Source organism: Aspergillus mulundensis (assembly GCF_003369625.1).
Source record: "Aspergillus mulundensis strain DSM 5745 chromosome Unknown scaffold_3, whole genome shotgun sequence".
NCBI lineage: Eukaryota > Fungi > Ascomycota > Eurotiomycetes > Eurotiales > Aspergillaceae > Aspergillus > Aspergillus mulundensis.
This window is the reverse complement of record NW_020797891.1, coordinates 586,899-610,099: the sequence shown is the minus strand read 5'-3', so window position 1 is coordinate 610,099 and position 23,201 is coordinate 586,899. Positions and strand designations below refer to the sequence as shown.

General features: G+C 52.5%; 8 protein-coding genes across 8 annotated transcripts; 5 read left to right on the top strand and 3 right to left on the bottom strand.

Moving 5' to 3' along the window:
- Nucleotides 1–1,438: 1,438 nt before the first annotated feature.
- On the top strand, nt 1,439–1,853 carry DSM5745_03977 (uncharacterized protein; the record flags this gene model as incomplete). Its single annotated transcript, XM_026745993.1, has 2 exons — nt 1,439–1,606; nt 1,671–1,853. The coding sequence occupies 2 exons, from the start codon at nt 1,439–1,441 to the stop codon at nt 1,851–1,853; spliced, it is 351 nt and encodes a 116-aa protein (XP_026604989.1).
- Nucleotides 1,854–6,401: 4,548 nt separating this feature from the next.
- DSM5745_03976 (uncharacterized protein) lies at nt 6,402–8,792 on the bottom strand (the record flags this gene model as incomplete). Its single annotated transcript, XM_026745992.1, has 6 exons — nt 6,402–6,570; nt 6,639–6,774; nt 6,831–6,971; nt 7,021–7,102; nt 7,161–7,929; nt 7,984–8,792. 6 exons carry the CDS (start codon nt 8,790–8,792, stop codon nt 6,402–6,404), a joined length of 2,106 nt encoding a protein of 701 aa, XP_026604988.1.
- A 279-nt stretch (nt 8,793–9,071) lies between these two features.
- Nucleotides 9,072–10,865, top strand: DSM5745_03975 (uncharacterized protein; the record flags this gene model as incomplete). Its single annotated transcript, XM_026745991.1, has 2 exons — nt 9,072–9,423; nt 9,484–10,865. 2 exons carry the CDS (start codon nt 9,072–9,074, stop codon nt 10,863–10,865), a joined length of 1,734 nt encoding a protein of 577 aa, XP_026604987.1.
- Nucleotides 10,866–11,156: 291 nt separating this feature from the next.
- Nucleotides 11,157–11,840, bottom strand: DSM5745_03974 (enoyl-CoA hydratase/isomerase family protein; the record flags this gene model as incomplete). The annotated part of the gene is made up of 2 exons (XM_026745990.1): nt 11,157–11,513; nt 11,553–11,840. The coding sequence occupies 2 exons, from the start codon at nt 11,838–11,840 to the stop codon at nt 11,157–11,159; spliced, it is 645 nt and encodes a 214-aa protein (XP_026604986.1).
- Nucleotides 11,841–12,893: 1,053 nt separating this feature from the next.
- Nucleotides 12,894–15,910, top strand: DSM5745_03973 (protein kinase family protein; the record flags this gene model as incomplete). Its single annotated transcript, XM_026745989.1, has 4 exons — nt 12,894–14,879; nt 14,929–15,146; nt 15,195–15,450; nt 15,500–15,910. The coding sequence occupies 4 exons, from the start codon at nt 12,894–12,896 to the stop codon at nt 15,908–15,910; spliced, it is 2,871 nt and encodes a 956-aa protein (XP_026604985.1).
- Nucleotides 15,911–16,055: 145 nt separating this feature from the next.
- Nucleotides 16,056–17,701, bottom strand: DSM5745_03972 (uncharacterized protein; the record flags this gene model as incomplete). The annotated part of the gene is made up of 6 exons (XM_026745988.1): nt 16,056–16,241; nt 16,289–16,717; nt 16,774–17,081; nt 17,128–17,315; nt 17,362–17,446; nt 17,497–17,701. The coding sequence occupies 6 exons, from the start codon at nt 17,699–17,701 to the stop codon at nt 16,056–16,058; spliced, it is 1,401 nt and encodes a 466-aa protein (XP_026604984.1).
- A 1,242-nt stretch (nt 17,702–18,943) lies between these two features.
- DSM5745_03971 (Amino acid transporter) lies at nt 18,944–21,380 on the top strand (the record flags this gene model as incomplete). The annotated part of the gene is made up of 11 exons (XM_026745987.1): nt 18,944–19,182; nt 19,250–19,277; nt 19,327–19,565; nt 19,610–19,757; nt 19,803–19,893; nt 19,939–19,968; nt 20,015–20,081; nt 20,126–20,723; nt 20,769–20,857; nt 20,902–21,124; nt 21,180–21,380. 11 exons carry the CDS (start codon nt 18,944–18,946, stop codon nt 21,378–21,380), a joined length of 1,953 nt encoding a protein of 650 aa, XP_026604983.1.
- Nucleotides 21,381–22,268: 888 nt separating this feature from the next.
- On the top strand, nt 22,269–22,751 carry DSM5745_03970 (uncharacterized protein; the record flags this gene model as incomplete). The annotated part of the gene is made up of 1 exon (XM_026745986.1): nt 22,269–22,751. One exon carries the CDS (start codon nt 22,269–22,271, stop codon nt 22,749–22,751), a length of 483 nt encoding a protein of 160 aa, XP_026604982.1.
- Between the last annotated feature and the right edge of the window lie 450 nt (nt 22,752–23,201).

Sequence of the window (23,201 nt, the reverse complement as noted above, 5' to 3'; positions counted from 1 at the left end):
AAATCGCCATGCCTATATTGAGCTGCGAGAACCGAAACTATCAACCTTTGCCTCCTACCAACAGCCGGTCTCGCCGTGGACCATATCCCCTGCAGAAACTCATACTTGCAACAGAATAATTGGCGTCGCCACTATATTTGCGGATAAAGGATCGCTGGGACAAATGTATAAGACCAATACATGTTCAGTCCTCCCTCGCTGTTTTCATTAAGTACGCTCAGACACCCATCAGAATACTTTGAGCACCTGCAAAACGGACGTCGTGTCTTGGTGGGCTCAACACACCAAGGAACTTGGGATCAGGATCAAGGAGTTCAATTGTCTCAATACTATGGTACCCAGTCGCTCAGCGCAGGACCCTTCGGCAACACTCTGGAATGAGATGTTGTTCTCCTTGCAAAACCAGGGTGGAGGACGTGTTCGTTCTTTGCCATCTCTCTTCTCTGTGGAAAACCATCCCAAATACCCAGTCTAAAATTCCTGGGTAGGTGATATTCAACGCAGGCGTGTGACGATATAGCGAGGCTACCGCCGTACGTTCCTGGCCCGACATCTTCTCCAGACTGTGCTCCTTTTCTTCATATGGCGCCCATCTCGGCTGGAAGTGAGCCCACGGCACAGCCGTGCGCCCTGGAGGGTTGCCTGAGCCTGGCTCCCTTTGAGCAATAGCTGAAGATAGTGTATCAGATGTTAATGTTTATCACGGGAAGCGACTCTCATATGTACTGCCACGAATCAATCGACAGATTCGAAAGACGGCCATGGAAGACAGCAATGGGCAAACAAACAGACCGGTGCAGTTGGTGTTATTGCCTCTACCATTGCAACAGTCTTCCATCCCATATTTGTTGAAAACCAGGTTCTGAATACACATGTTCCTGGACTGAAGGTACCCGAGGTTACGGCCTGAAATTTGGACTCGGACGGGTCTCTCCATGGCACAGGTTCAGTACCCGTCACAGTCCCCATGTGCTACGGCCGGTATACTGTGCCGGTTGGAAGAAGTCCTGGGCAGGTTTTACCGCCTTATCCATGGTTCCAAGCCCCTTTGCCTCGGTTGTTATGACCTTGCTGCGCATTCCAGGAAGCACTACGAGTCTTCGACTAGACAGCAGAAGATCTTGCCTATGCAAACCTACGAAAGAGGATTCAACGGCCTTCCTACGGTGTTCGAATACCATAGGCGACATTGCCTGTTTTGTTTGAACGAGGTCAAGCACCAGGAGGAGACAATGTGCATTGGGGCCATATACACAACTAAGCACGACCAAGTGGCCGCAGGGTCTGGGTTCAAAAAGTGTCTAGAGAACCTCGAGAGACATGACACGGAAGGGAATGATGGCCAGAGGAATGTGGAATATCACGGGAAGCATGGGACTCAACACTGAACGATTCAACTTGGATGCCCTTTACAGACCAAACACCGCACTCGGATACGATGCATGTTCCGCCGGGGGTGGGAAAGGCTGTGACACCAACTGGATGGGGCATCATATCCGCACGGTACGAAAGAAGATCTAATTCCTGTGCGAGAAACAATACTCTTGCTCTGATTGACCTGATGGGCGGAGGCCATCTTGCATTTACCCAGCATGCCAGCATCGAGGTGCGTAACGCTTACCCTTTGAAGTGTGCCGTTGCTCTCACTAGAGGCTAACTCATCTCTTTAGACGCGCCTGATATTCCTTGTCAAGGACGAAATAGCCAGAGACCGCGAGAGACTTGCACGTCCGCATAGCGGACCTACTCCTCTAGGATGTTTCTGGCTCTCTGGATGCTTGATGAACATCATTCCCGCCTTCCCATGGGTCTTCTGTCCAGGCGTCTCCCTACTTACGTCGAAATCCGAGTGAATATAGTACGGATCTGAATATCTGCCTCATCCAATACGCTTTCGGCGACCGATTACCACGGCACGATCTTTCTTCGGACGGTGATGGTGGTGATAGTGATGAGGACAGGGGGTGCGGCTACCTCGTGCATTTCCAAAGCTTTGCCGCTTTGCCTGGACGATTCCAGGGGCATTCGAAGCAAAGATTCATGGTTCTGACGACCTCCTGGTGCAAATGATGGTTGGCCGGTTCTGTTTGCGTGCCCGGAATCTTGAAGCTTCGGTTCATCGCCTAGTAGCAATTTCGCAATTGCAGTCCCACGGGGCACTGCTCGTACAGAAGTCGGAAGCTACCTGCACAACCCCAGAAATGCATCGACCATTTAAATGGTTCTACTACAGCTCATTCACCCTCTCAGATGTATGTGCGCTGGGCAATCCGCCATTCCAACTGGTTGATCTTCCACATGTACGTTCCAACCCGCACTACCGGAGCAAGATCGCCAGAGCAGATAGAGAAAGACACACCCCGGAACGCATTTAAACGGTCAAGTGCGTCTACCGCGCGGGCTGCTGACTAGGATTTGAAGGGGATGCGCCGACGCTAAGTAGGCTGCAAGAGACCGAGAAGACCTTGATGGACGAGGCGCTTCCTGTTCTCACTGAGTACGTCACCTGTGACTGAGATCTGGGGGGCATGATACCTAGGAAACATCAGCGAGTTGGACAGCAATTAGTATGCGTCCAATGCGGTATGATAATGCCCGGTTGGATTCGATTGCGGCGCGCAATGTTGCGGTGCACCTTGGGAGCAAGGTCAGGGCCCATCCCCTTAACAGGGGTAATCACTGGACATAACATCCACGCTGCCAAACATGTGCTGAGATTTAAACGCCATGCGACGGGTGACGCTCACTTTGCAATGGTGGTCCTCGGACAACCGTGGTTGACTGCAGTATTATGCCTGGAATCAACGTGCCCTTGGAAGCCCTCCATATCCAATCATCTCTGGTCCCATCGCCCTCTTGATACATCTGCTTTACGTGACCGTTCAACCAACGCTGGCCTCATTCAGGAAGTGGCGGCTCCAGATGATTTTGACAACAATCCGGACGAGTATTCTCACTGCGTCTTGGCTTGGATGATTTGCCAACTGCTTTGTTGCGAGGCGTCGCCTCCAATAAACCGTTGGCCACACGTCTGCTTTTGAACTGGAGGGTCGCAGAAGAGATGCCAGGCACGATACGATACACTGAACCCAGAGGCAGGACCGATGTCTTTCCAAAGTTATCACCGATAGCGGAATTCCGCCAGTATACTCTCTCGGAAGGACGGGTATTGCACTCAATAGCCCTTCCACCTGGCAGGGGCTTTTTAAGGGCGATATCCAGCTTCAACGCACAACTCGAGCATCTTCATCTGTTTTCCCAACGCGCCAGCGATGTGAAGGCTTTGAACGCGTTTCTGAAACTCAGCGAATCGGTCGAGCGCCCTGTGTTGTGGAGAATGGGCCATTGGAAGTATGGCAGTTGATCATGGCTCCGTCGTCACTCGGCCTATAAGGGGTTGAATCACTGTTGAAGATCGACGAGTTTTTGAGCCCCGATGTCGAATCGTGCTCACAGTGTGGAGAGTCGTTGGCGCGGCCTGTCCTTAACCCATCGTGGAGGTGCCTTTTATCCGTGCCATGCGGAGTGTCATTACAGCCCAGTGAACTCTATACCACTCCTCCGCTCCGTTCCGCTAATGTTGAACATGGCTCAAACGCAAACTCAATGGTGGAGTCCAAGATCTGTCATCTAACCACGCCGTCATCAATGAATGATAGCTCCGTGGCGGTTATCATCCTTTAGTCACGCCTGATAAAAGGCCCACATTTACAGTGGATGTGGTGTCGAGGGGTGGTTTCTGTCTATTGTGATAGCAGAGATGGACTCAGGACGGCGGAACACACTATCTTCTATTCAAAACGCAGTGGGAATAGTAGGCCGCATTAGCCATCAACCCTTATCCCAAAATGTGGTCCGATACTCGGGAGCATGGGAAAACCAGCAATGATCACGTCTAGGATTCTTGGGCTTCTCTGGGTCTGTGAACAGCAGTGTCTTGTTCCAGAAGTTGGCCACATTACCACAGTATGCTTGTCTTGGCCCCGGGCGAGGAGACATCCATACCTGCATTTGATAGTCCAAGCACTTCCAAACTACTTCGTGGACAAAGATGGAGCTGCGGGATTATCCCATCCACAGGCCGTTCGGGTGGATGGACCGAACAATACCACTTGTGTGGGCGCTTCGAGCAATTCACCCGCTTTGCAGGTATTGAGATTTCCAAAGAGAGCAAGCGGAAAAAGGGAAAGAGCGAGACCAGACGCAAACAACGTGCCCATGATATCCGGCGAGCAGCAAGCAGAGGTTCTGGGTTTTGCCGTGAGAGGGATTCGCTTTTCGCGCTGGTGTTGAAGCAGCCCATGACCTCGGCATTTGACTCCTGACATAAACGTCGAAGATGATCCGGTGGCTCAGAGGGCTAACGCCGACATCAGTCTGTCGCGTTCAGAACAGTTCATAAGCATTGATGGGGTATACCATGTTCCGATTTACGGGTGAAACGGGTTCGAAACACCTCAGGATGGTTCAATGAGAACAAATCATGCTATGACTTGATTCTGCTCCCAGCCGAGTCTCAGGCCCTGAGTCTTGGGCCTCGCTATACGGCTGCGAGGTGATGATAGTTGCAGGATCAGCTACTGCAACCTCGGGGGCCACCCAGACTCCACCATACGAAATGAGAATATTCCACGGCATCACGACCACGAAACGCCTTTGAGGCCCTAATCAGGAAATCTCTCTCGGCTGGACGCGACTGTTCCGGGGCCTACTGAGCGCCTACAAGAAGACCTGAGTAAGCCCGGTGATAGAATGCGGAGATTCTCGTCTGGACCATGGTGCCGCTGCCGGTCCAACGGCATGATATGGTAGTAGCGGCGCCGAAGCCAACCCAAACTACCTCAACAAATCATGCGTTCTGAACTAAGCCGAAACCATTATCTACACCAGATGCAACACGTCCCCGGGAATGGGTTTTGGGTTAGCAGCACATACTGGTGGGAGACTACGCTTACAGGGCCTACTTATATACCAGCAAGGGTGGCATAATGCTCAGCATACCTCGGGGGTTGAAGACAGGGGTGACGTACTTATTGCAATGGTGGTCAATGGATAACGCGGACAACACTTTGACACTCCGGCGGGGGTGCTCGGGCTCATAGTCGGGATCAGACTGTCACTCAGTTCAACAGGTTATGCTCCCCAGGTCGAGGTCGTTGGGTTGGACAAGGGCAAAGGGGGAAAGCCATATGCACGGATTGCAGGGATTCCAGATACGCTATTGGTACCCCATCGGCATCCGGGAGAGTTGGCCAACTACAGGCTGGAGACGCCAATACGTGAATGTTCCGCTTCATCACTGCAGGTGGCTTATCGCTCTGACGGATCCGCATGCTCTGTGGCTAACCTACCCATCATTCATATCTATGCTTCCCGTGAAAGGGATTATCTTGCTCATCTCCTTCACTTACCGAAATGCTCCAGCTGGAGATCCAATATTTCGCAACTGTCCGGCCTTGGATTACTCCTACCAAGGCTAGAACTCCCTGCACTTGGGGACTACGTGGGACGATACCTGCCTTGTCTCATTCACCAGCAAGGCTCAAGTTACAAGGATCGGATGGAGGTTCTGCAAACAGCTGGGAGGTCTCGGGCTTCTGATACAATTGCATCCGAGAAGCGAAATGCGCGTGCGCTTCATCGTCCATCCAAAAACGTGACAGGGCAACCTTTGAGAATCAGGGTTCCTCTGCCTGGAGTGTCCGTTGTTCGGACCCGAGCACCTAATCGACGAGGTTGCGCTTGTTCTGCCAGTCCATATCCATAGATGCTTACACCAGTTCCGCAGCGGGGCATGGTTATGCGCCCTCTATTCCTCGGTCTCAGTGGAGTATCTAGTGCTCGAGTCACACAGCAAATGGGGCCGCTTGCCTGCGGTTGGTTCATGGTCTTTGACCGGCGCTTACGCCAGTCCTTCGATAGGTTATGAGCCCCCATGGCTTCGTTGGACTTGAGGTTTGCTCAAGACAGTTGCTTCTCGCAGCATAGCTTATGGATGGGAATCTCTGCGCTTTTATGAGGGATGTTCGCCCTGAGTCAACGGTTCGCGGTATGTGATAGGGCGAGGTGGTGCTATGGATACTTTGCTTTGGGGTTCTGCAGCGGTTTGAAACATTAAACTTCTTGCCCGGACAGAGTTCGCGGGAGTCTTTGGTTGTGGGAGCTAGAGAGCTTGTTTGGGTTTACTACCCTACCTGTTTTCGTTTGGTGGTCTTGTCACGATGTATAACCTATGTATGGTAGTAGCTAGCAAGCTAGAAAGGTAGTAGGAAAGCATGATCCTATATTTACCTCATAATTTTCTTGTTTACATCGCGAAGGCTAGGCTGGGGATTTACCAAGCACTCAGGCAATATATACGAGGTTGGTATTGTCACTCCAAAGCAGATATTGCAGTGTCACTATAATTTTGCGAGAATACTCTTCATATCCTCTCCGCCTCCTCCTTCCCCTTTGACAATCTCATCATCCCAGTAGTTCGGATTGACAGTAATCTTATTCAGTGGGTTGAGCCGGTGCGCTCGGTTGAACAGATCCTCGTAGACGCGGCCGTCGGAACGCCCAAGGGCACTAGCGAAATCAGTTCAACAATCTCACTATGGCTCCTGCGGCGCTACTAAGCTGAGTGGAGGACTTACCTGTCCAAGAGATAGTCCGGGATCTGCCACGCATCAACCAGGCGGACGGCGTGAGGACGGATGCGGGACATCAGGTCGTTGATTCGTTCGGGGATGGCATCAAGGTCGGGCTTTGATGCGGCGTTGCAGGCGAAGACTGTTTGACGTTAGCTGTTAGGTGTACTTAGCTCATTAAGACAGATTGGGCTTTACACTCGTATCTGTCCGCTTCTAGTGTGAAGAGTGCAAATAGACGGTAGAGGTCCCATAGGACATCCGTCGCCGGTTTCGATAGATCGGTGTTTGAGGTTAGTGCTAGGTAGAATTGCGTAACAAGGACGCACTGGGATTGTGCTGGTGATCTCAGTATTTGCTTCACTTGGAATGATGGGAAAAAGAGTACCTCTGCTCAGTTTGTGGAGGTTCACCATGAGAGACGTCCACCCCTTCTTTCTGACCACGCGATCTTGGTAGGCGTCATAAGCCTACCCTGAAGTCAGTTTCTGTCGGTGGGTATGTTTTGTGGAAGGTTGATGACCATACCAACGCCGTAGCTCTATGCTGAAAAGCCCTAACCAAGTCCCAATCATTTCGAAGGATATCGTACTCGCATACGGTGTTATCCTCCGCTTGAACCCTTGGCAGATAGGTCCTAAACTGCAAATCAATCTCATCGCTCCCGCTCCCTTTAGCGGCTGGATTAAGTGCGATTGCCACTTTCTTGATCAGATAGGCAGCGGTCTGCTGCGTAATCATCCAATTGTCCCCCTCGACCGTGACCTTCGACAGGTAGTCCGTATTCAACTGGACAAGGCCGCTTCCACCTCCGTATCCATGGCCTCCCAGTGCGCGGCGACAGGTCTCGATCCCGTCTGCTGCCAGAGTTGTACACAGGCTCTTGAGTCCGGAGGACATGCTGTGCATGTACGCGAGAGAACCAAAGTCGCCGGATTCGATCTCCTTACGTGTGTTGTTGTAGATATTCTGCATAGCTAGCCCGGTATAGTGAAGCGCGAATGTCGTGGCAAGTAGAGGTAAGATGCGAATCTGGACGGTTGGGTAGTCGAGTACTGGCAGCTCGGTGCTTTTGTCATCTGGTGGACTGTCGCGGTCTGCGAATTGGCGACGGATAGCTGTGTACCGGACGGCAATCGTCACAGCCCTTGCAAGAACCAGGCGGGCGTGTTGGATTATTTTCGAGCGCATGTATGTGAGGGTTCCGTATACGACAGTTGGCTGGGCGGGTTTCGAGTAGAGCCCTGTCTCTGGGTCGACGGATGAGTATCGGGAGAGTAAGGCAGAGTGCGGGATCCTGATAAATGGAAGTTAGCAGCGCCATTTCCAAGTTGACGGAAGTGATGATTACCTGAAACTATCAAACAGCATATACGCGTTGTCCATGCTCGGATAGCCGTACTTCGGTCCAATGTCGCCTATAACAATCCCCTCAAGCGGCTGATGTGTCTTGAGATCGCGCACCTGGACCAGGAACGGATGAGGGCCGTATGAGACATACTTGGTCTCCTTTTCATTCTGTCCCTTGGCCTTGGGATCGGGAAGCATCAACTGCGCGACCACAACTGCAAAATTCGCCGTCCGCCCCAGCGTCCCATTCCACCATTTACTGGCCGTAAGGGTTGGACTATGCAGGACAAACTCCCTAGTGGTCGCATCCCACCTTGCCTGACACTCCAGTCCGCGCACATTACTCCCATGCCCAAGCTCCGTCTGCGCATACGCCCCGATGATCTCCCACTTTTCGATCTTTGGTAACCACTGCGCTCGCTGTTCGTCGCTGCCTTGCTCTCTGATTGTCGTCACAAACATTCCCATGTGCAGCATGTACGGACTGACATCGTCGACGAGGTACTCCGCCATCTCATGTTCGGCGTGTGTCCAGCCATGTTTGTCGGCGAGGCGGCGGAGGAGTTTCCCACGCGCGAGTGCGAGCTTGAAGCGCTCGGGCCGGGAGATATTTGCTTGTGTTGACTTCTTGAACAGCGGCTCGGAAAGGATAATCGGAAGGACCTTGGACTGGCGTTGTAAGAAACCATCATGGCCGAGAAGGTGATTTGCCAGTTCGTTGATTGAGATGTTTGAGCGGGCACGCTCAGCGGCGAGCAGGGAGGGACCGCTGGGTTCAGCTAGGGTGAGGGAGTCTATGAAGTCAGGCATCTCGACAACTAGAGAAGGTACAATATGTCCGAGCTTCTGTGACCATTGACTGTTCTAGTTCAGGAAGGCAGCATACCTTTGGTATATCCTCCCCACCTTTCGCATACCCGAGGAAGCTTATACGAAGCACCGATAGCCGGCGGGGCTGCCCAGCCTTCCAATCCGGGGTAATCGGCGAGGATCATGCGGGGTAGAGCGGAATACCAGGGTGAATTATGTTTTTCTGTTCTCTTGATGTTTGCGGAAATGCTGAGTTTATCGCTTTCAGAGGTCATGGTCATGGTCATGGATCCGAGGACTGGTGACAGAACCCTCACTGTTCCACCACATACTGGCGACACCGTCCTCCCAAACCTGCCCTTCTTCGAGAAACTGCTCCGCTATGCGCATCGCCGATCGCCGCCAATCGCAATCAGGGACGTTAATGCCGGAATCGAGAGAACATATTTGCAGCTTCTGACCGATGCGATCGCCCTGCGGCGGGTGCTAAAAGGCACCCTCAATCAGAAAACTCTGAAACAGCTCGAGAATGATGAAGAGGTGTTCATTGCGCTAGTTGCGCCAGGTGGGTATGAGTATGCCGTTGGGTTCATCGCAATTCTTGCTTTGGGGGCTGCCGTGGTGCCAATAAGTAAATTGACCTGGACCAACATGAGCACCTGAAGGAGTCGTTGCTGACTTTGATGCGTAGCACCTGCTCTTCCCGTGCAAGAAGCGAAATCGCTTGTTCAGCGCGCTCAGTGCGTTGCCGTCATATCCTCGAACGATGCAACGCCCCTGGCGCAGGGCATCAAGGAAGCCATCAGAGCCTCAGACCCGAACAAAGCCAACCTACCACACGCGATAGTCTCCCATTCCCTACAACGAACCCAACTGCCAGCTTCCTCCCTTACAATCTCGTCGAGCCCCGTCCCAAACATGAACAACGCCGGCCTGGTCATCTTCACCAGCGGGACAACCGGTCCACCCAAGGGTGCCGTTCAACGAAGAAGCTACATCAGCTCCGCAGCCGAAGACGTAGCCGATCATTATCGCCTGAATGAATCAGACACAGTCTTGCATTTGTTGCCAGTTCACCATGCCACTGGGATAGGTGTGACATTTTTACCGCTGCTTGTCGTCGGTGGGTGTATTGAGTTCCGCAGTGGGAGCTTCGATCCCGCTTGGACATGGGAGCGCTTAAGGCGCAACGCAACCGCGAATGGCTGCCAGAGGCTTACTGTCTTTTCTGGCGTACCGACGATATATACGCGGCTTATGCGATATTTCGAGACGCATATTGCCCCCTTGCCGATCAACGAGCAAGAACACTATATTGCTGGGGTGCGAGATGTAAGGGTCTTTCTCTGTGGGACTTCTGCGCTCCCGCGACCGATCCAGGATTTCTGGACGAGAATGCTTGATGGGCGGCAGATTCTGACGAGATACGGCGGGACCGAGTTCCACACTGTGCTCAAAGCTGATATCGATGGTTCGAGTCCGGCGAATAGCGTGGGACGGGTCTCTCCAGGCGTTGATTTGAAACTGTCAAATGAAGGAGAAATACTTGTCAAGGGACCGAATATGTTCTCCAAGTACCTCAACGCCCCGGAAGCGACCGCAAGCGCGCACGATGAGGAAGGTTATTTCAGAACAGGTGATATTGCATTTAAGTCAGGAGAGAACTACTTCATCCAAGGGCGCGCTTCGCTCGATATTATCAAGAGTGGGGGATACAAGATCTCTGCACTCGATATCGAGCGGGAAGTACTGGGGTTGGAGTATGTGTCCGAAGTCATGGTTGTTGGTGTCGAGGATGAGGAGTTTGGGCAGCGGGTCGCCGCCGTTGTTACCCTGAAAGATTCAATAGAGCCTAGGGGGTTGAGATTGCAGGAGTTGAGAAAAGACCTTAGAGGCGTGCTTGCTGGGTACAAGATGCCAACTGTGCTGAGGATAGTGGACGGGGAGATACCGAAGGGTGCAACCGGCAAGGTGCAGAAGAAAGTGTTGAGGCCCAGGTATTTCCCAGATGGGTGGAGGAGTTGCAAAGCAGTGCAAATTTGGGATCCGGTCCAGGCAAAAGCAAAGTTGTAGATTGTATTGTATTAAATACATAGGCTTCTCGGTCCATGGGAGATGAATGGCACGGTTGGCACGGCACCTTGTTGGGTGCCGATGTAGAATTTGGCTGAAGATGAGGAGCACGATAGAAAGTCTGATCAAATCTTCGCCTTCGCCGGTGCGCTCGTCAACCGTCCATGAACGTAGCTAATGCGCTGAAACTTTGTGATCGCTTCTCCCCAGAGCTCGGCTCGCAACGCCGCATAGACCCTGTCTTCATTAGCACCTCACTCCAGACTGAACTATCAAGGAGCCAGATTGTAATTACCCCATCTTTGCCTTCGGCGCCCACTTTCTCCCCATCTCCAGTGCAGCATCGAGCATCTCGTCTGGTTCTGCCACGGCATGCACAATACCATCTCTGAGTGCCTCCTTTCCCGTCCACCGATGAGCCTCCAGAAGCATCTTGGCTGCGATGTCCGGCCGTAGCTTCAGGCGTGGTAGAGATCCAATTCCATCGAAGTGCAGACCGAGATTCACAGGCGGCATTGAAAAGAAGCCTCGCTTAGAGTTCATGATGCGATAGTCGTGTGCCAGGGCGAAGGGGCACGCGCCGCCGAAAGTGTGCCCGGTGAGAAGCGCGATTGTAGGGAAGGGAAAATCGAGCACAGTGTGCACTAACTAGACCCAGAAATGAAAATTAGCCATGATCTGAGTGACCGATAGCGAGATGCTTGCCGGGTAGAATCCGTCTGAGTTCGCAAACGGGTTGGTGTCGGACTCGTCCAGTTCCAGGCCCGTACACCAGAACTTCGCGTCGCTCCCTCGCGTTATGACCGCACCTTCACTATCAGGTCCGAGTATCTTTTCGATCGTCCGAAATGCGCGGATGATTTCCTGGCAGTACCAGGTGTTCAGCCGGTTCTCGGGCGGCTTCTGCATGGTGATGACGAACACATTGCCGTGTCGCTCCAGGGAGAGATTGCGAAAGGTTGGTATGTCGGACATTGTGCTAATGGCCAGATTGACTGTGGTAGACTGTGAATCAGATTATTCTGCCCTTGTATATTGATCGTCGTAGGATGCGGGGTCTCCAGATGAAGTTATCCGAGTGCCGACCGGATCGAGAATGCGGGGAATCCATCCAGGACTGTTACGCCTCTGCGGTCATCGATGCAAAGTGCTGCCATCAGTGGTCAAGGCAGGAGCTGAGCGTCGGGAGAAGAAACTAGGATTGTCCTGCAACTTGATCGTTTTTGTCTCATTCCTTCTCGCTTGTTGGTTGCGGTTCGGTGCTGCCAAAACATATATTTTGTCAGGGAAACTGGGGCATATGCAGAAACGATGAGGAGGCGACGTGGAACATCAGCAAGCATATCGTAGGCACTTATTCTAAGCAATGGGCATGTTTGATCCGACGCCGTAAGCCCAGTTCCAGAGATATTTCCAGAGTCATGGTGCCTGGTCGGAGTTGAAGCTCTCGTTGTGTTGACAGTGTCGAGGGCACGTGACAGCGCAGCACGTGCGGCGTTCCTGCCGTTTGAGAGAACCAACTCTTCCAACAATAACGTCAACTTCTCACGACGCTTATCCATTTCACCATCTTCCTGCCGCAATGAGCTTCGCTACTTTACAATCACGCTGCGAGCTTGAAGTGGTTATTTACCATTTCAATATCCCGCGATGATGGCCTTGTTGCCCAAGAGCCGCGTGCCTCGAGCTCGCGCTCAGCTCCGTATTCAGCCACCGCTGACACAGCCACGAAGGGACAAGGCCCTCCACTCGGCCTATCACAAGAAACCGGGGAAATGCGCATCACGTTGCCGCTGTCGAACCCTTTAACCATGCTTGCTCCCATTGGCTGTCGCTTGAGGCGCTCGTGTCCAAATCAGTTTGGTCTGCCATGCAGGTGAAATTGCCCAGCGGTCTCTAAGGTCGCCGCTACGTCGGTAACGGACGCGGTCTCTTATCTCCAGACATCGACTCCTCTCAGGCTCAGATTCTCACTTTGGAGAATGCCTACGACTCGCAACGAGGTAAGTCAAGCTGTCACTAACAGTCATGGAGTATTATCCTAACGAGCCCGCTCTCAGTTCAAGTTTAGACCGATTCTCTTTAGCCTGGAAGAATGACTCCTGTCCGCGACCCCCTCGCCCATTCCCGTGCACCCTTCGTCCGTTTCGAGCCACTCGATACCCAAACGCGAAGGCGGAGATGGAGCGAATAGACCAGATATGTGAAGAACTCTTGGATCGCCTTCTGAAATTGCGTGTGAGAAATTACGAAGACCGGCCATTTTATCCCAATGGAACTGCAAGGGACGTCTTTCGCATGAACCAAGAAGGCCTCCAAGAGTTGTTCCGATCGTTGATTTTTTCCCAAAATGCAGAGGTTGATATTGTGCCGGACTTGGTACGCCGAATTGGACGAGGTTTTAGTACGATTCTTGCGGTCGTGTTTCGCATCCGACACCCCGGGGATAACAACATTCTGCGGCAATTCACGAGTCTAATCGTGCGCGATAACATCTTTTATGACCATCCAAGACTAACAGACGACGACCTCCCAATATCTCTTGCCGACGCCGACTCCCTCTTCCCTGGTCTTGCCAATGAATTTTTCGACACCCAATTTCAGTTCTGCGCTGTCACACTACGCCGGAAGGGAGACGTTGTTTACCAGGGCTATCGATCTCAATGTCCGCTGCCGTATAAAAGGCAAGAGAGAATCGGTCGGGGCGCTTTTGGCGAGGTCTATAAAGTTAAGATTGAACGGCGCCACCTCAGGCTGAGCGGAGACCGTACTGCGAACGACGAGCCGGCATGGATAGCGCGAAAGGATTTCAAAAGACACCAATCCTTTACCATCGAACTAGATGTCCTGAAGGAGATTATGGAGCAACCTCAGAAACACGACCATTTGGTGATGGTTCTTGCTATTCTGCAACATCACGACACCAACAGCCTGTTTTTTCCGCTGGCGAGTTGCGACCTGCAGCAATACCTCACCGGTAAATTCCGTGGCGAATCCGGCAGCGAACTGCGAGGCTCTATCACATTGGCGCAGAAAGCCATCGTTTTCAAACGAGGCGTGGCCCTGGCTGGTGCACTCGCATTTCTCCATGGAGGCTCGGGGGGCAAGGTTTGCCTGCACCTCGACTTGAAACCGAGCAATGTGCTTGTTTTCGATGCATTTGATATGGAGAGAGAAATATGGAAGATCACCGATTTTGGTCTGACCCGAGTGAGGAATCGGGAATACTCGAGCCTTGCGCCCGGAGTTGAGGGGATCTACCTACCGCCCGAGTGTGCCACTCCTAACGACAAGGTAACGACTCATAGCGACGTCTGGTCCTTCGGTTGTATCTTTTCGCTGGTCATAACCTATATGCTGTACGGACCTCAGGGAGTAAACGACTTTACGCTCAAGCGCGGCGAGCGCGAGGAGGGCGACTATTTCTACATCAAGCCGCGGAACTCAACTCCTCGTGTCGCGCCCGCGGTGATCGACTGGTTTGATAAGCTAAGAAGGAGCGCAGTGGGGGATGAAAAGGAATCACGAATGGTCCGAGAGTCGCTTGACTACCTGCAGAGCAGAGTCCTGCATCCTATCCGTCGCCAACGTGCCTCGGCGAAAGACGTTGAACTCGCCCTGAAGAGAATACACAGCAACTTTACCCAAGACGCTCCTCCACGGTCCCCGACCTTGGCTCAAGATCATGTAGGTCACGTTTCACTTCTAGACCGACTGCTCGCTCGAATGAGACATCGAACGTCAGAGTCAGCAGGGACTCGACTGCAGAGCTTTGACTACGATTTTGGGACGAATGGATTAGGATTCAGGTTCGCCCCACTAGATGGCGACTATCTCGTCTTTTTCTCGTCGCAGAAGATCTTGGTTTGGACGGTCTCTGAGATAATGAGGGCCTTGGGGCGGCGGTCGGAGATGCCACCCCCGCAACCCCTCCGCATACCCAATGGAACAATCAAATCCTTTGCTACCAGCGCCAACGCTATTTGTAGCAGTCTCGACGCAGATAACTTTCAGGTACCGCTGCCATGCTATCCTTACTGGAGCCTGCTTCTAACCCCCGCAGTGTATCATATACGACGTCGAGAGGTCGTCAGGATCCGCACGTGTTGGTGACGGTGTGAAAGTTTCTTACGACCACATGGGATATATCAAACGGGTTGCGATGTCTTCAGACGGAGCTTTCACTGCATTCATTATGACGGACAGGCCAAGAGGTTCAGAAGCCGATTGTAGGATCTACCTCGCCTACACTCAACATCTAATGGACACTGCAAACGAAGGGTGAGCTTCATCTGGCCTTCTTGTTGGACATTCGCTCATGTTGTGCAGAAACACCTACTCCGTCCCTCGCACAAGCCGTTCGAACTCGGTTTCTGACAGCTCCCTAATGTCAATCACCACGGCTGCCAACCTTATTTTCGAGAAGGTGGCGGTCGGCCCCGCGGCGCAAGTACGATTTTTGGATTTTACGCCGGACGGGAAATTCCTAGTGATCATCACTCAAGACGGTTCTCGCGGATTCTCCATCAGGGCTTGGGAAACCTATAGTGGAAGATGCTACAAAGACTTCTCGGTCGCAATCGAGGTAAGATGGCTCTCTTGAAGTTTCATTTACAGACTAACCTGAACCTCAGACACCTTGGGCTTTTCGAAACCTTTTCACTACGTGTTGTTTGTTCGTGACGAAAGCGGCCGAGCCTTGCTTAGCCGTGGTCTCCGACCATCGTCGAATCCTGCACGTCAACTTGGCGAAGCGGACGTACAATGACAGACGTCTCAACATCGATGTCGACAGTATGTTTGTATGTCACGACGGGCAAACCCTTGTTTTGATCGGCAAGAATAATGGGCTGCGGGCCTACTTATTGCCCCTTCATGCCCTAGACCGAGCCAATTTCATTGGGATCGCAAAAATTAACCGCTTATCCTACGCACCCGCCCTAGATGATGCCGCGGTGACAAGAGATGCGGATGACCAGCTGAAGCTGCTGATCGCTAGTTCTTCTGGGTCGTTTCTTGAGATGGGTATCGCCGCTGAAGTGTGACTGGCATCATGTCCACTTGCTCCTGCAATGAAACCAATCCCGTGCGAGTGGAAAAAACCGAACAAAATCAACGCAACCGCCCAACTCCTTCATCTGAAACACACCGTCTCGCTATGCAAGTCAGAACTCCGCCCTAAAATAAAAGTTACACCATTAATGCTTCGGTAGTGGATCGCTCAGTCCGCTGTTTGGCCTTCTGGAAGTACCACCAGTAACACAGCGTTGCAGCCGTGAGCGGGACCGAGCAGACGATGTAGATCCAGAATTGCGGGGATACAACGACATTTCGACTCTCGTCCATTTCAAAGAATGAGTTCATTCCGAGGAGAGTCTACGCGAGATTAGCGAGTGGCCGACTTGGAAATTTGCCTCACTTACAGCCATGAAGGTAGCCGGGAGATACACCAACGTTACGACCGTTATGACACGGACGGTGGTTGAGTCCCGCAGCATGAACTCGGTCTGCCGCTTTGAGATATATGCATCTTTGAATGACAGCGTGTCGGTAATATGTGCCGCGATCCGTGAAGTGCGGCTCTGCAGTGACCATGCCGCCTGACCGTATGAGCTTACCGTGGATGAGTAGTTGTTAAGCAGCTGCTTCATCATCTGCACGTCATATTTTTCGGTCGCACCGCGATCTGCAAGGGCGGCGTTGGCTTGGTGCAACACCTCAAAGGTTTTGTCAAGCGACCGGAATATGGGCTGCAGAGCCAAACATCGATTCTCGGTGCTGCGAACCGCCGTCAACGACTCGTGGTTCACCCGCAGCGGCTTGTCAATTTCAGCTGCCACCGTGGTGTTGGCCTTTATCATCAGCGATTACTCAAGTGGCCATCCGCGATACTGAAATGGAGACCTACAATGGGAAGCATCCGTCCCTCTAGGTGCTTCAGATAATCTCTCCAAGCAGAAAAAAAAGTCCCGAATAGGATGCTGTGAACGAGGAGGGGATTGCGCCGCAGTGAGGCACGCTCTGCCGGGGATAGAAGATAGCGCTTCAGACGGTCTTGGAATCGACAGTCGACAGTTGGATTGAGGAAGAGCCAGGTGTTGCTTTTGGTTGCGAAGTCGTATTTTTGGTACACCCCAGTTTGTCGTAGCACCCAGGGATCTTTCCCCTTCTCATCCAGTGGTTTCTCAAAGGCGTATTTGATGATGTAAATGATTTCTTGTAAGGGTTAGCCGGTGCCCTTTTGAACCTGGAGGGCACTTACCGAGTGAGTCGGCACTGAGCTTTAGAATAGGGGCGCTGGTGAAGCCTTCCTCGACCGCGATGCTCTTTTGGAAGAAAGACAGGGGCAACTCCAGCAAGTCCGACGAGGCGTCAATGATATCGACGACTTCCTCAAAGACGTCTCGAGTCACGTTGAGCGGTCTCCAAGAATTGCGCTGGTTGATGGATCTGATCAATTAGCTTGCCGTCCTTCAGCTCCAGCGAGACCACCTACATGATTCTCAACCCGCCTCTCTGGGCCCCATGAAGACTTCTATGGCTGCGGAGCTCCTCCAAGGAGCTCAAAGTCCTCTCGGTCACTTCCCCTGTCAGCAGGAGTTCCGTTGTCGTTGGCGGGACCTCCACCTACCTAGGTCGCCCCCATCAACATCGGTCCAAGTTACCTTGCATATCGACTCACTGGTGGTGAAGCATCTTCTTGCATCTGCGCGAGCTTGGTAATCCTCTGCATAGGGGATGATGGAGTACAAGTCGAGGGCATCCGACCTCGGCCACCTGGCCGAGGACCCCTGTATTGTGGGCGCATACGGTCGCGTCATCATATCGAGCTCCATGGTTGCCCTTTCCGAAGTCCCAGATTTAGATCAATACCAAGGTCTAGAAGGCGTTCGGCTGCTAATATACTACTCACTGAAAAAAAGAACAAAGAGGAAGCGAGTACGCCTTGGGTTTATTCAAATCTAACTACGGAGTGCGACGGTGACACCGAAAGCGCCCGCATGGCGAACACGCCATGGGCGAACAAACAGGACAAAAACACTCAAAACAGACAATGATTGGATCAAAGGTCTCAGCGCTTCTCTTGATTTGCCGCCGAGGCTCAGCCTCCCACTAGACTGTTGCTGTGCAGCGCCTAGCTCACTCGGAAATCGCCCTGTGAGACGGTCAGTCCATTCTCAGCCACCATCACAGCCCCAGTCATGCTCGATAAGGCAGTGCGCACTCACTCGAGCTCTTCCTGTGCCATGTCAGTGTAAGGACGCGCTTGATCGATCACTAGGGCAGGGATATACCTCTGTCACTTCTTCAGGCGCGTCGAACGACCAGACATCTTCGTACAGCTGGACCAAGACCGGGCGTCAGCAGGATTCGCGGCCAGTTTCCGTCACCTCTTACCCGGATATGGAAGTTGCGGCCAGGATGGGTAGGGAACTTTCGCTCAAGGAAGGTCTGCAGCCTTGCTCTCGTGAGATAATGCGCTGGCGCATCTTGTCGCCGACACATAGTGGAAGTCGAAGTCGCCGTCGAAGTCGACGGAGGCGACGACGACAGGATAGACAGCAAGCTCCCAGTCCGGCTGAAACGGGGCATGCGCCTTTCGCGGTTATTATTAATGGGAATAAAGTAAGTGCTAGAGGCTCTGATCGTGAATGAGATGCATCAAGAATGGCTATATCACGCTCTCCCCCGGAGCATGGTATTATACGACGGTCCAAGGCACCTGGGGAAGGCAACAGGAGCAGGAGGCTCTGCGATGTTGGCCCATCAGGTGCGCTGTTCAAGCTGAGAAAGGAGGGGAAGGGAGATATGCCAGACCGGCATGATTGGACCGCTTGCACGCTTCTTGCTGCACGGTGCTCGTACCAGCCACATCTTCCTCCTATCACAAGCACAGCCAAGACACTCGGCTCGCATCGGCGAGGGCCATGGCTCATCCAGGCAGGGTTAGCCTTGATTGTTTTCTTTTTCGAGCTAGACGTGAGTCGCAGCGCCCGAGGCATAACTCGCGCCGCCTCCGCATTATGACCGTCGACGTTCTTCTCGTATTCTAGTTGCGATGCCCAATGTCGACCAATATGGCTTCACGAAACAGCAATGACGACTACGCAGTCAAACTGGATGACCTCGATTGGCTCCAGCGCGCTCGACAGCCGTCCGCAAGCTGGGGCGATACTCTGCGCGTACCAACAACCGCCAGCCCGCAGCCGGTGTCGATGCGATCCAGCTCGCCCGGGTTTTCGGACGGCGCTCATGGGCCCACAGAGGACCAAAACATGGATATTGTTATTCCCAATCATGAGAAGGATCGTGTGAAGTAAGGGTCTTGGTAATTTGAGTCCAGGAATCGCGACGACACTGGCTAACATATCTGTGTCTTCTAGTCGTCGCCTTCGCGGAATCCACGTCTTCGTAAGCTCGCCTAAACCTGCCTTCCTGCGATAGTCTAACGTTGAGACAGATGATCACCTTGAGCGGAGTCCTCGGCGCCGGCTTATACATACGGAGCGGGACGGTTCTGCGCATCGGAGGGCCGGGCGCTGTGCTCATAGCCTTCACGGTAATGGGACTGCTGGCTTGGACCGTGATGCAGTGCATTGGCGAGCTGCTAGCGCTGTGGCCCATATCTGGTGCGCTTGTCGAGTTCGCCGCCAAATTCGTCGACGAGGATTTGGGCACTGCGGTCGGCATTGCATACTGGTTGGTCCGACGGCCCCTGTTTGATTCGATCTAATTCGGGACAGGTTCACGTATTCCATCAACTTTGCGGCTCTGATCGTGGCAGCTGCTGGAGTGCTTGACTACTGGGACCCAGGGAAGGCCATTCAAGGGACCATCATGTTCTTCGTGGTCCCGCTATTCCTCGTCCTGCTCAATAGCTTCGGCGTTCAGGTATGACAAGATTCAAATGCTCCTACTACCATGCTAATGAGTCAGATCTATGGACTGACGGAGGTTATCGGCGGCTCGATCAAAATTCTCGGCGTCTTGATTGTGATTGCGTGCATGATTGCAATCAACCTTGGTGGTGCGTTGATCCTCCATCTAGCCCTACTTATCTAACCCGAAATAGCTGGAAAGGGAGAGCACATTGGTACTGCAAGTAAGCTCCCTTCGCCTCTTCCCTAGGCATTGCTTACAATTCCTAGACTACAAGCACGGCCGCATGTTTCCGATTGACCCAGACGCTGTCGATAACTGGGCTTCAGCTTTATTGTAAGCACGCCCAACGCTAAACTTGGTTCGGGCTGACTAGGTAGCTACGCATTTTCGATCGCTGCCTTCGCATATGTTGGAGTGGATATCACCGCTGCGACTGCGCTCGAAGCACGTCCAGACAGACGCAAATCGTCGCGGAACAAAGAAGCCGATGCGCTCAAAGGTCCTTGGCCGTATATCTCAGTGCGCTTCGTCGCCACCTGGACTAGCTTCCTCGTGTGGATTATCTACTTTATCGCCGGCTTTCTCATGAGCCTGAATGTCGAGTGGGACAATCCGAACCTCCCGCGGCTATCGTGGCTTGGCTCGCCTACAGAAAAGGATGAAAACTTCAAGACCGACTCGGGGTTTGTCATTAGTGCAGCGATGTCCGGTATCCATGGACTGGCAGACATGTTTACGGCCGTCATCTTTATCACCGCTGTGTTCTCGGCAAACACCAACCTTTACGTCGCTTCGCGGACACTCTTCGGTCTGACGCGAAGGATACAGGGCGATGGCTGGCGCTTCTTTGCTTTCTTCGGAAAGACGAATAACTACCAGGTTCCAGTTCGCGCGATGCTGCTGTCGCTGGTCTTTATGTGGGTGCCGTTCTTGTACCTCGCGCCGCATAACTCTTCGGATACGACCATCTCAAGTGTAAGTCATGTGCCCTTAGGCATGGGTACCTGCTAACCCCTATAGTTGCTCGAGGTGCTGTCGCAGATGGGTTCTGTCTGTTGCATCATAGTTTGGACTTGCGAATGCTGGGCCTTCATCCGCTTCTACAACTGGTATGCAGCTTATCTAGCTATCGAATCTTCGCTAACGTCCGCAGCATGTACCGCCATCGGGATGAATTGAACGCCTCTCCCCAGTTCGCCCGCCTCCGCCGCTTCCCGAATCAAGGTGCAGAAGACTTGTATCCTTGGCGCTCCCATGGTCAGCCGGTTACAATGTACCTCGCACTGTTTGGGTGTATATTCGTCTTGGCTGTCGCGGATGGTGCAGCCTTATGGCATAACTGGGCGACACCAAGATTCTTATCTGCCTACCTCTCCGTACGCATTAGGCCCTTGTCCTATTTCCCTCACCTGGCTGCTAATTATCTGACAGATCGTCTGCTTCATTCCGCTCTGGCTTGGAATCAAATACTACAATAACTGGGGGAACGTTCAGTGGAAACTAGAAGATCTCTCCAATTTTGCCTTGGTGAGCAGGAAGCTTGAAGAACTGGATGAGATTCACGACCTTGCGACGGCGCGAGATTCCGAGGTGCAGGAGAAGGGGTGGGGGAATTTATGGGGATTCATGTAACGTCCTCGAAATGTATGTATAGCTGTGTCCAGAGTTTAATGTCTACGCGTCTTCTACACTCATCCCAACCCGCTCGTTTCCGAACAATAACATGCAGTAAAGATTACTATGATCGACATAAGCTGGTGAAGAGGCCTTCGCAAAAAAGACTACGATGCGGTTCAAGCCCAGCCCTGCATTAACCAGTCTGGGATGTCGTTTCAGAAACGGTTCGATCCTTCGGATTGCCGCTGGCCACGTCGCGACTCAAGAGCTCACCGACATGGCCTAGAGACCGCAGGTCAGGTTGAATGGTTGCGATCGATCCTTTAGCAAGACGCATCACGACGGCGCCCTTGAGGTCCTCAGATTCATGACCGGTTACCACTGTAGACGGCTGGCTGTTCGAATTAATTTATCTCAAGTCAACAACTACAATGTCGAACCCTTCAGAAGTGTCCTCATATGTCCATTGCCATGGAGGAGCGAATATCGCCTTGACCACCGAGAAAAAGAAATCAGCGTTATTCCATGGAGAAACCGCGAGATCAAACCTCGATCTACTCCGTAATCTGGACGGACGAAGAGAATTGCTGTATAAACAACAATCTATACGCTGACCAGTCATATGTATCTCCAGTCCATTGATCTGATCCACGCTCCATACTCCACTGACAGCGATCTCGGCCAATCAACGTCATTGTCTGCCGCCCTGGATGCCGTGGCCAAGGGCACGTGACAATTGGCAAGGTTCCGGAACACCTTTGTTCCGCCTTCTCTCTAAACTTGGACAAGGTTCTCAACCTTGGCAAAACATCCCGACCCTTTAGTGCGCACTCAACCCGCTAAAAGCCAAATAAATCCCATTGGGGCCTAACACGACTGCAGAAATCCTCACGAAGCCTTACCATGCCCTACAAAATGGAAATCTTTACCGACGGCGGCTGCCGCAACAACGGCCAACCCGGCGCAACCGGCGCTGCCGCCGCCGTCTTCCAATTCCTCAACCGCACCCAAACCTTGACACGATATCTCAGTGAGGCCGAAAGCCCGACTAGCCAGCGCGCCGAGCTGACAGGGATAATCATTGCGCTGGAGGAAGCGCTGCGGAAGTACAACCGTTTATACTTTTACCCTTACCTGCAAGTCACGATCTATTCGGATTCGCAGTACGCGGTCAGATGTATGACAGTGTGGCGTGCAACCTGGGTGCAGAATGGCTGGCGAAATTCAAATGGAGACCCGGTTGCCAATACAGATCTGCTGTGGGAGGCTCTACAGTTGCAGGAAGAGATTGAGAAGAACGGTGTTGTTCATTACGCTTGGATCCCTCGGACCCAAAATACCATGGCTGATGCTGCGGTGAATCAGCGGCTGGATCAGCGGTATTGACTGGGCCATGTCAGGTCATTCAGTTTGCACGAGGGTTATGGCGAACACAGTATTTGCCAGTCCAGAGCCCTTGTTACCTGACGAAGCGAATGTTCGAATGGAAACTCGTCGGCAATTCGTTTCCAACGTGATTTTTTATACGTGCTTGCCACGAGCTCAAACGCACTTCCTACTATCATAGGTAAGTCTGCGGCGGATTTGCCATCGATTGTTGTCCTTCCAAGAGCCAACTGACGATTTCATAACTAGACCTTCAAAGATAAACGCCACAATCAAGCAAGATCTATAGCGGTCACGTACGATATTTATACGACCCAACTCCAGGCGAGGATCTATGCTCAGTGCTCTGCAGCAGAGCAATACGCCGGACAGACATTAAGGGGCTTGGTATATTCGAAGTAGACCAAAGCCATCCATTCACTCCGCGGGACCTTCCTCTCTATCGAACAT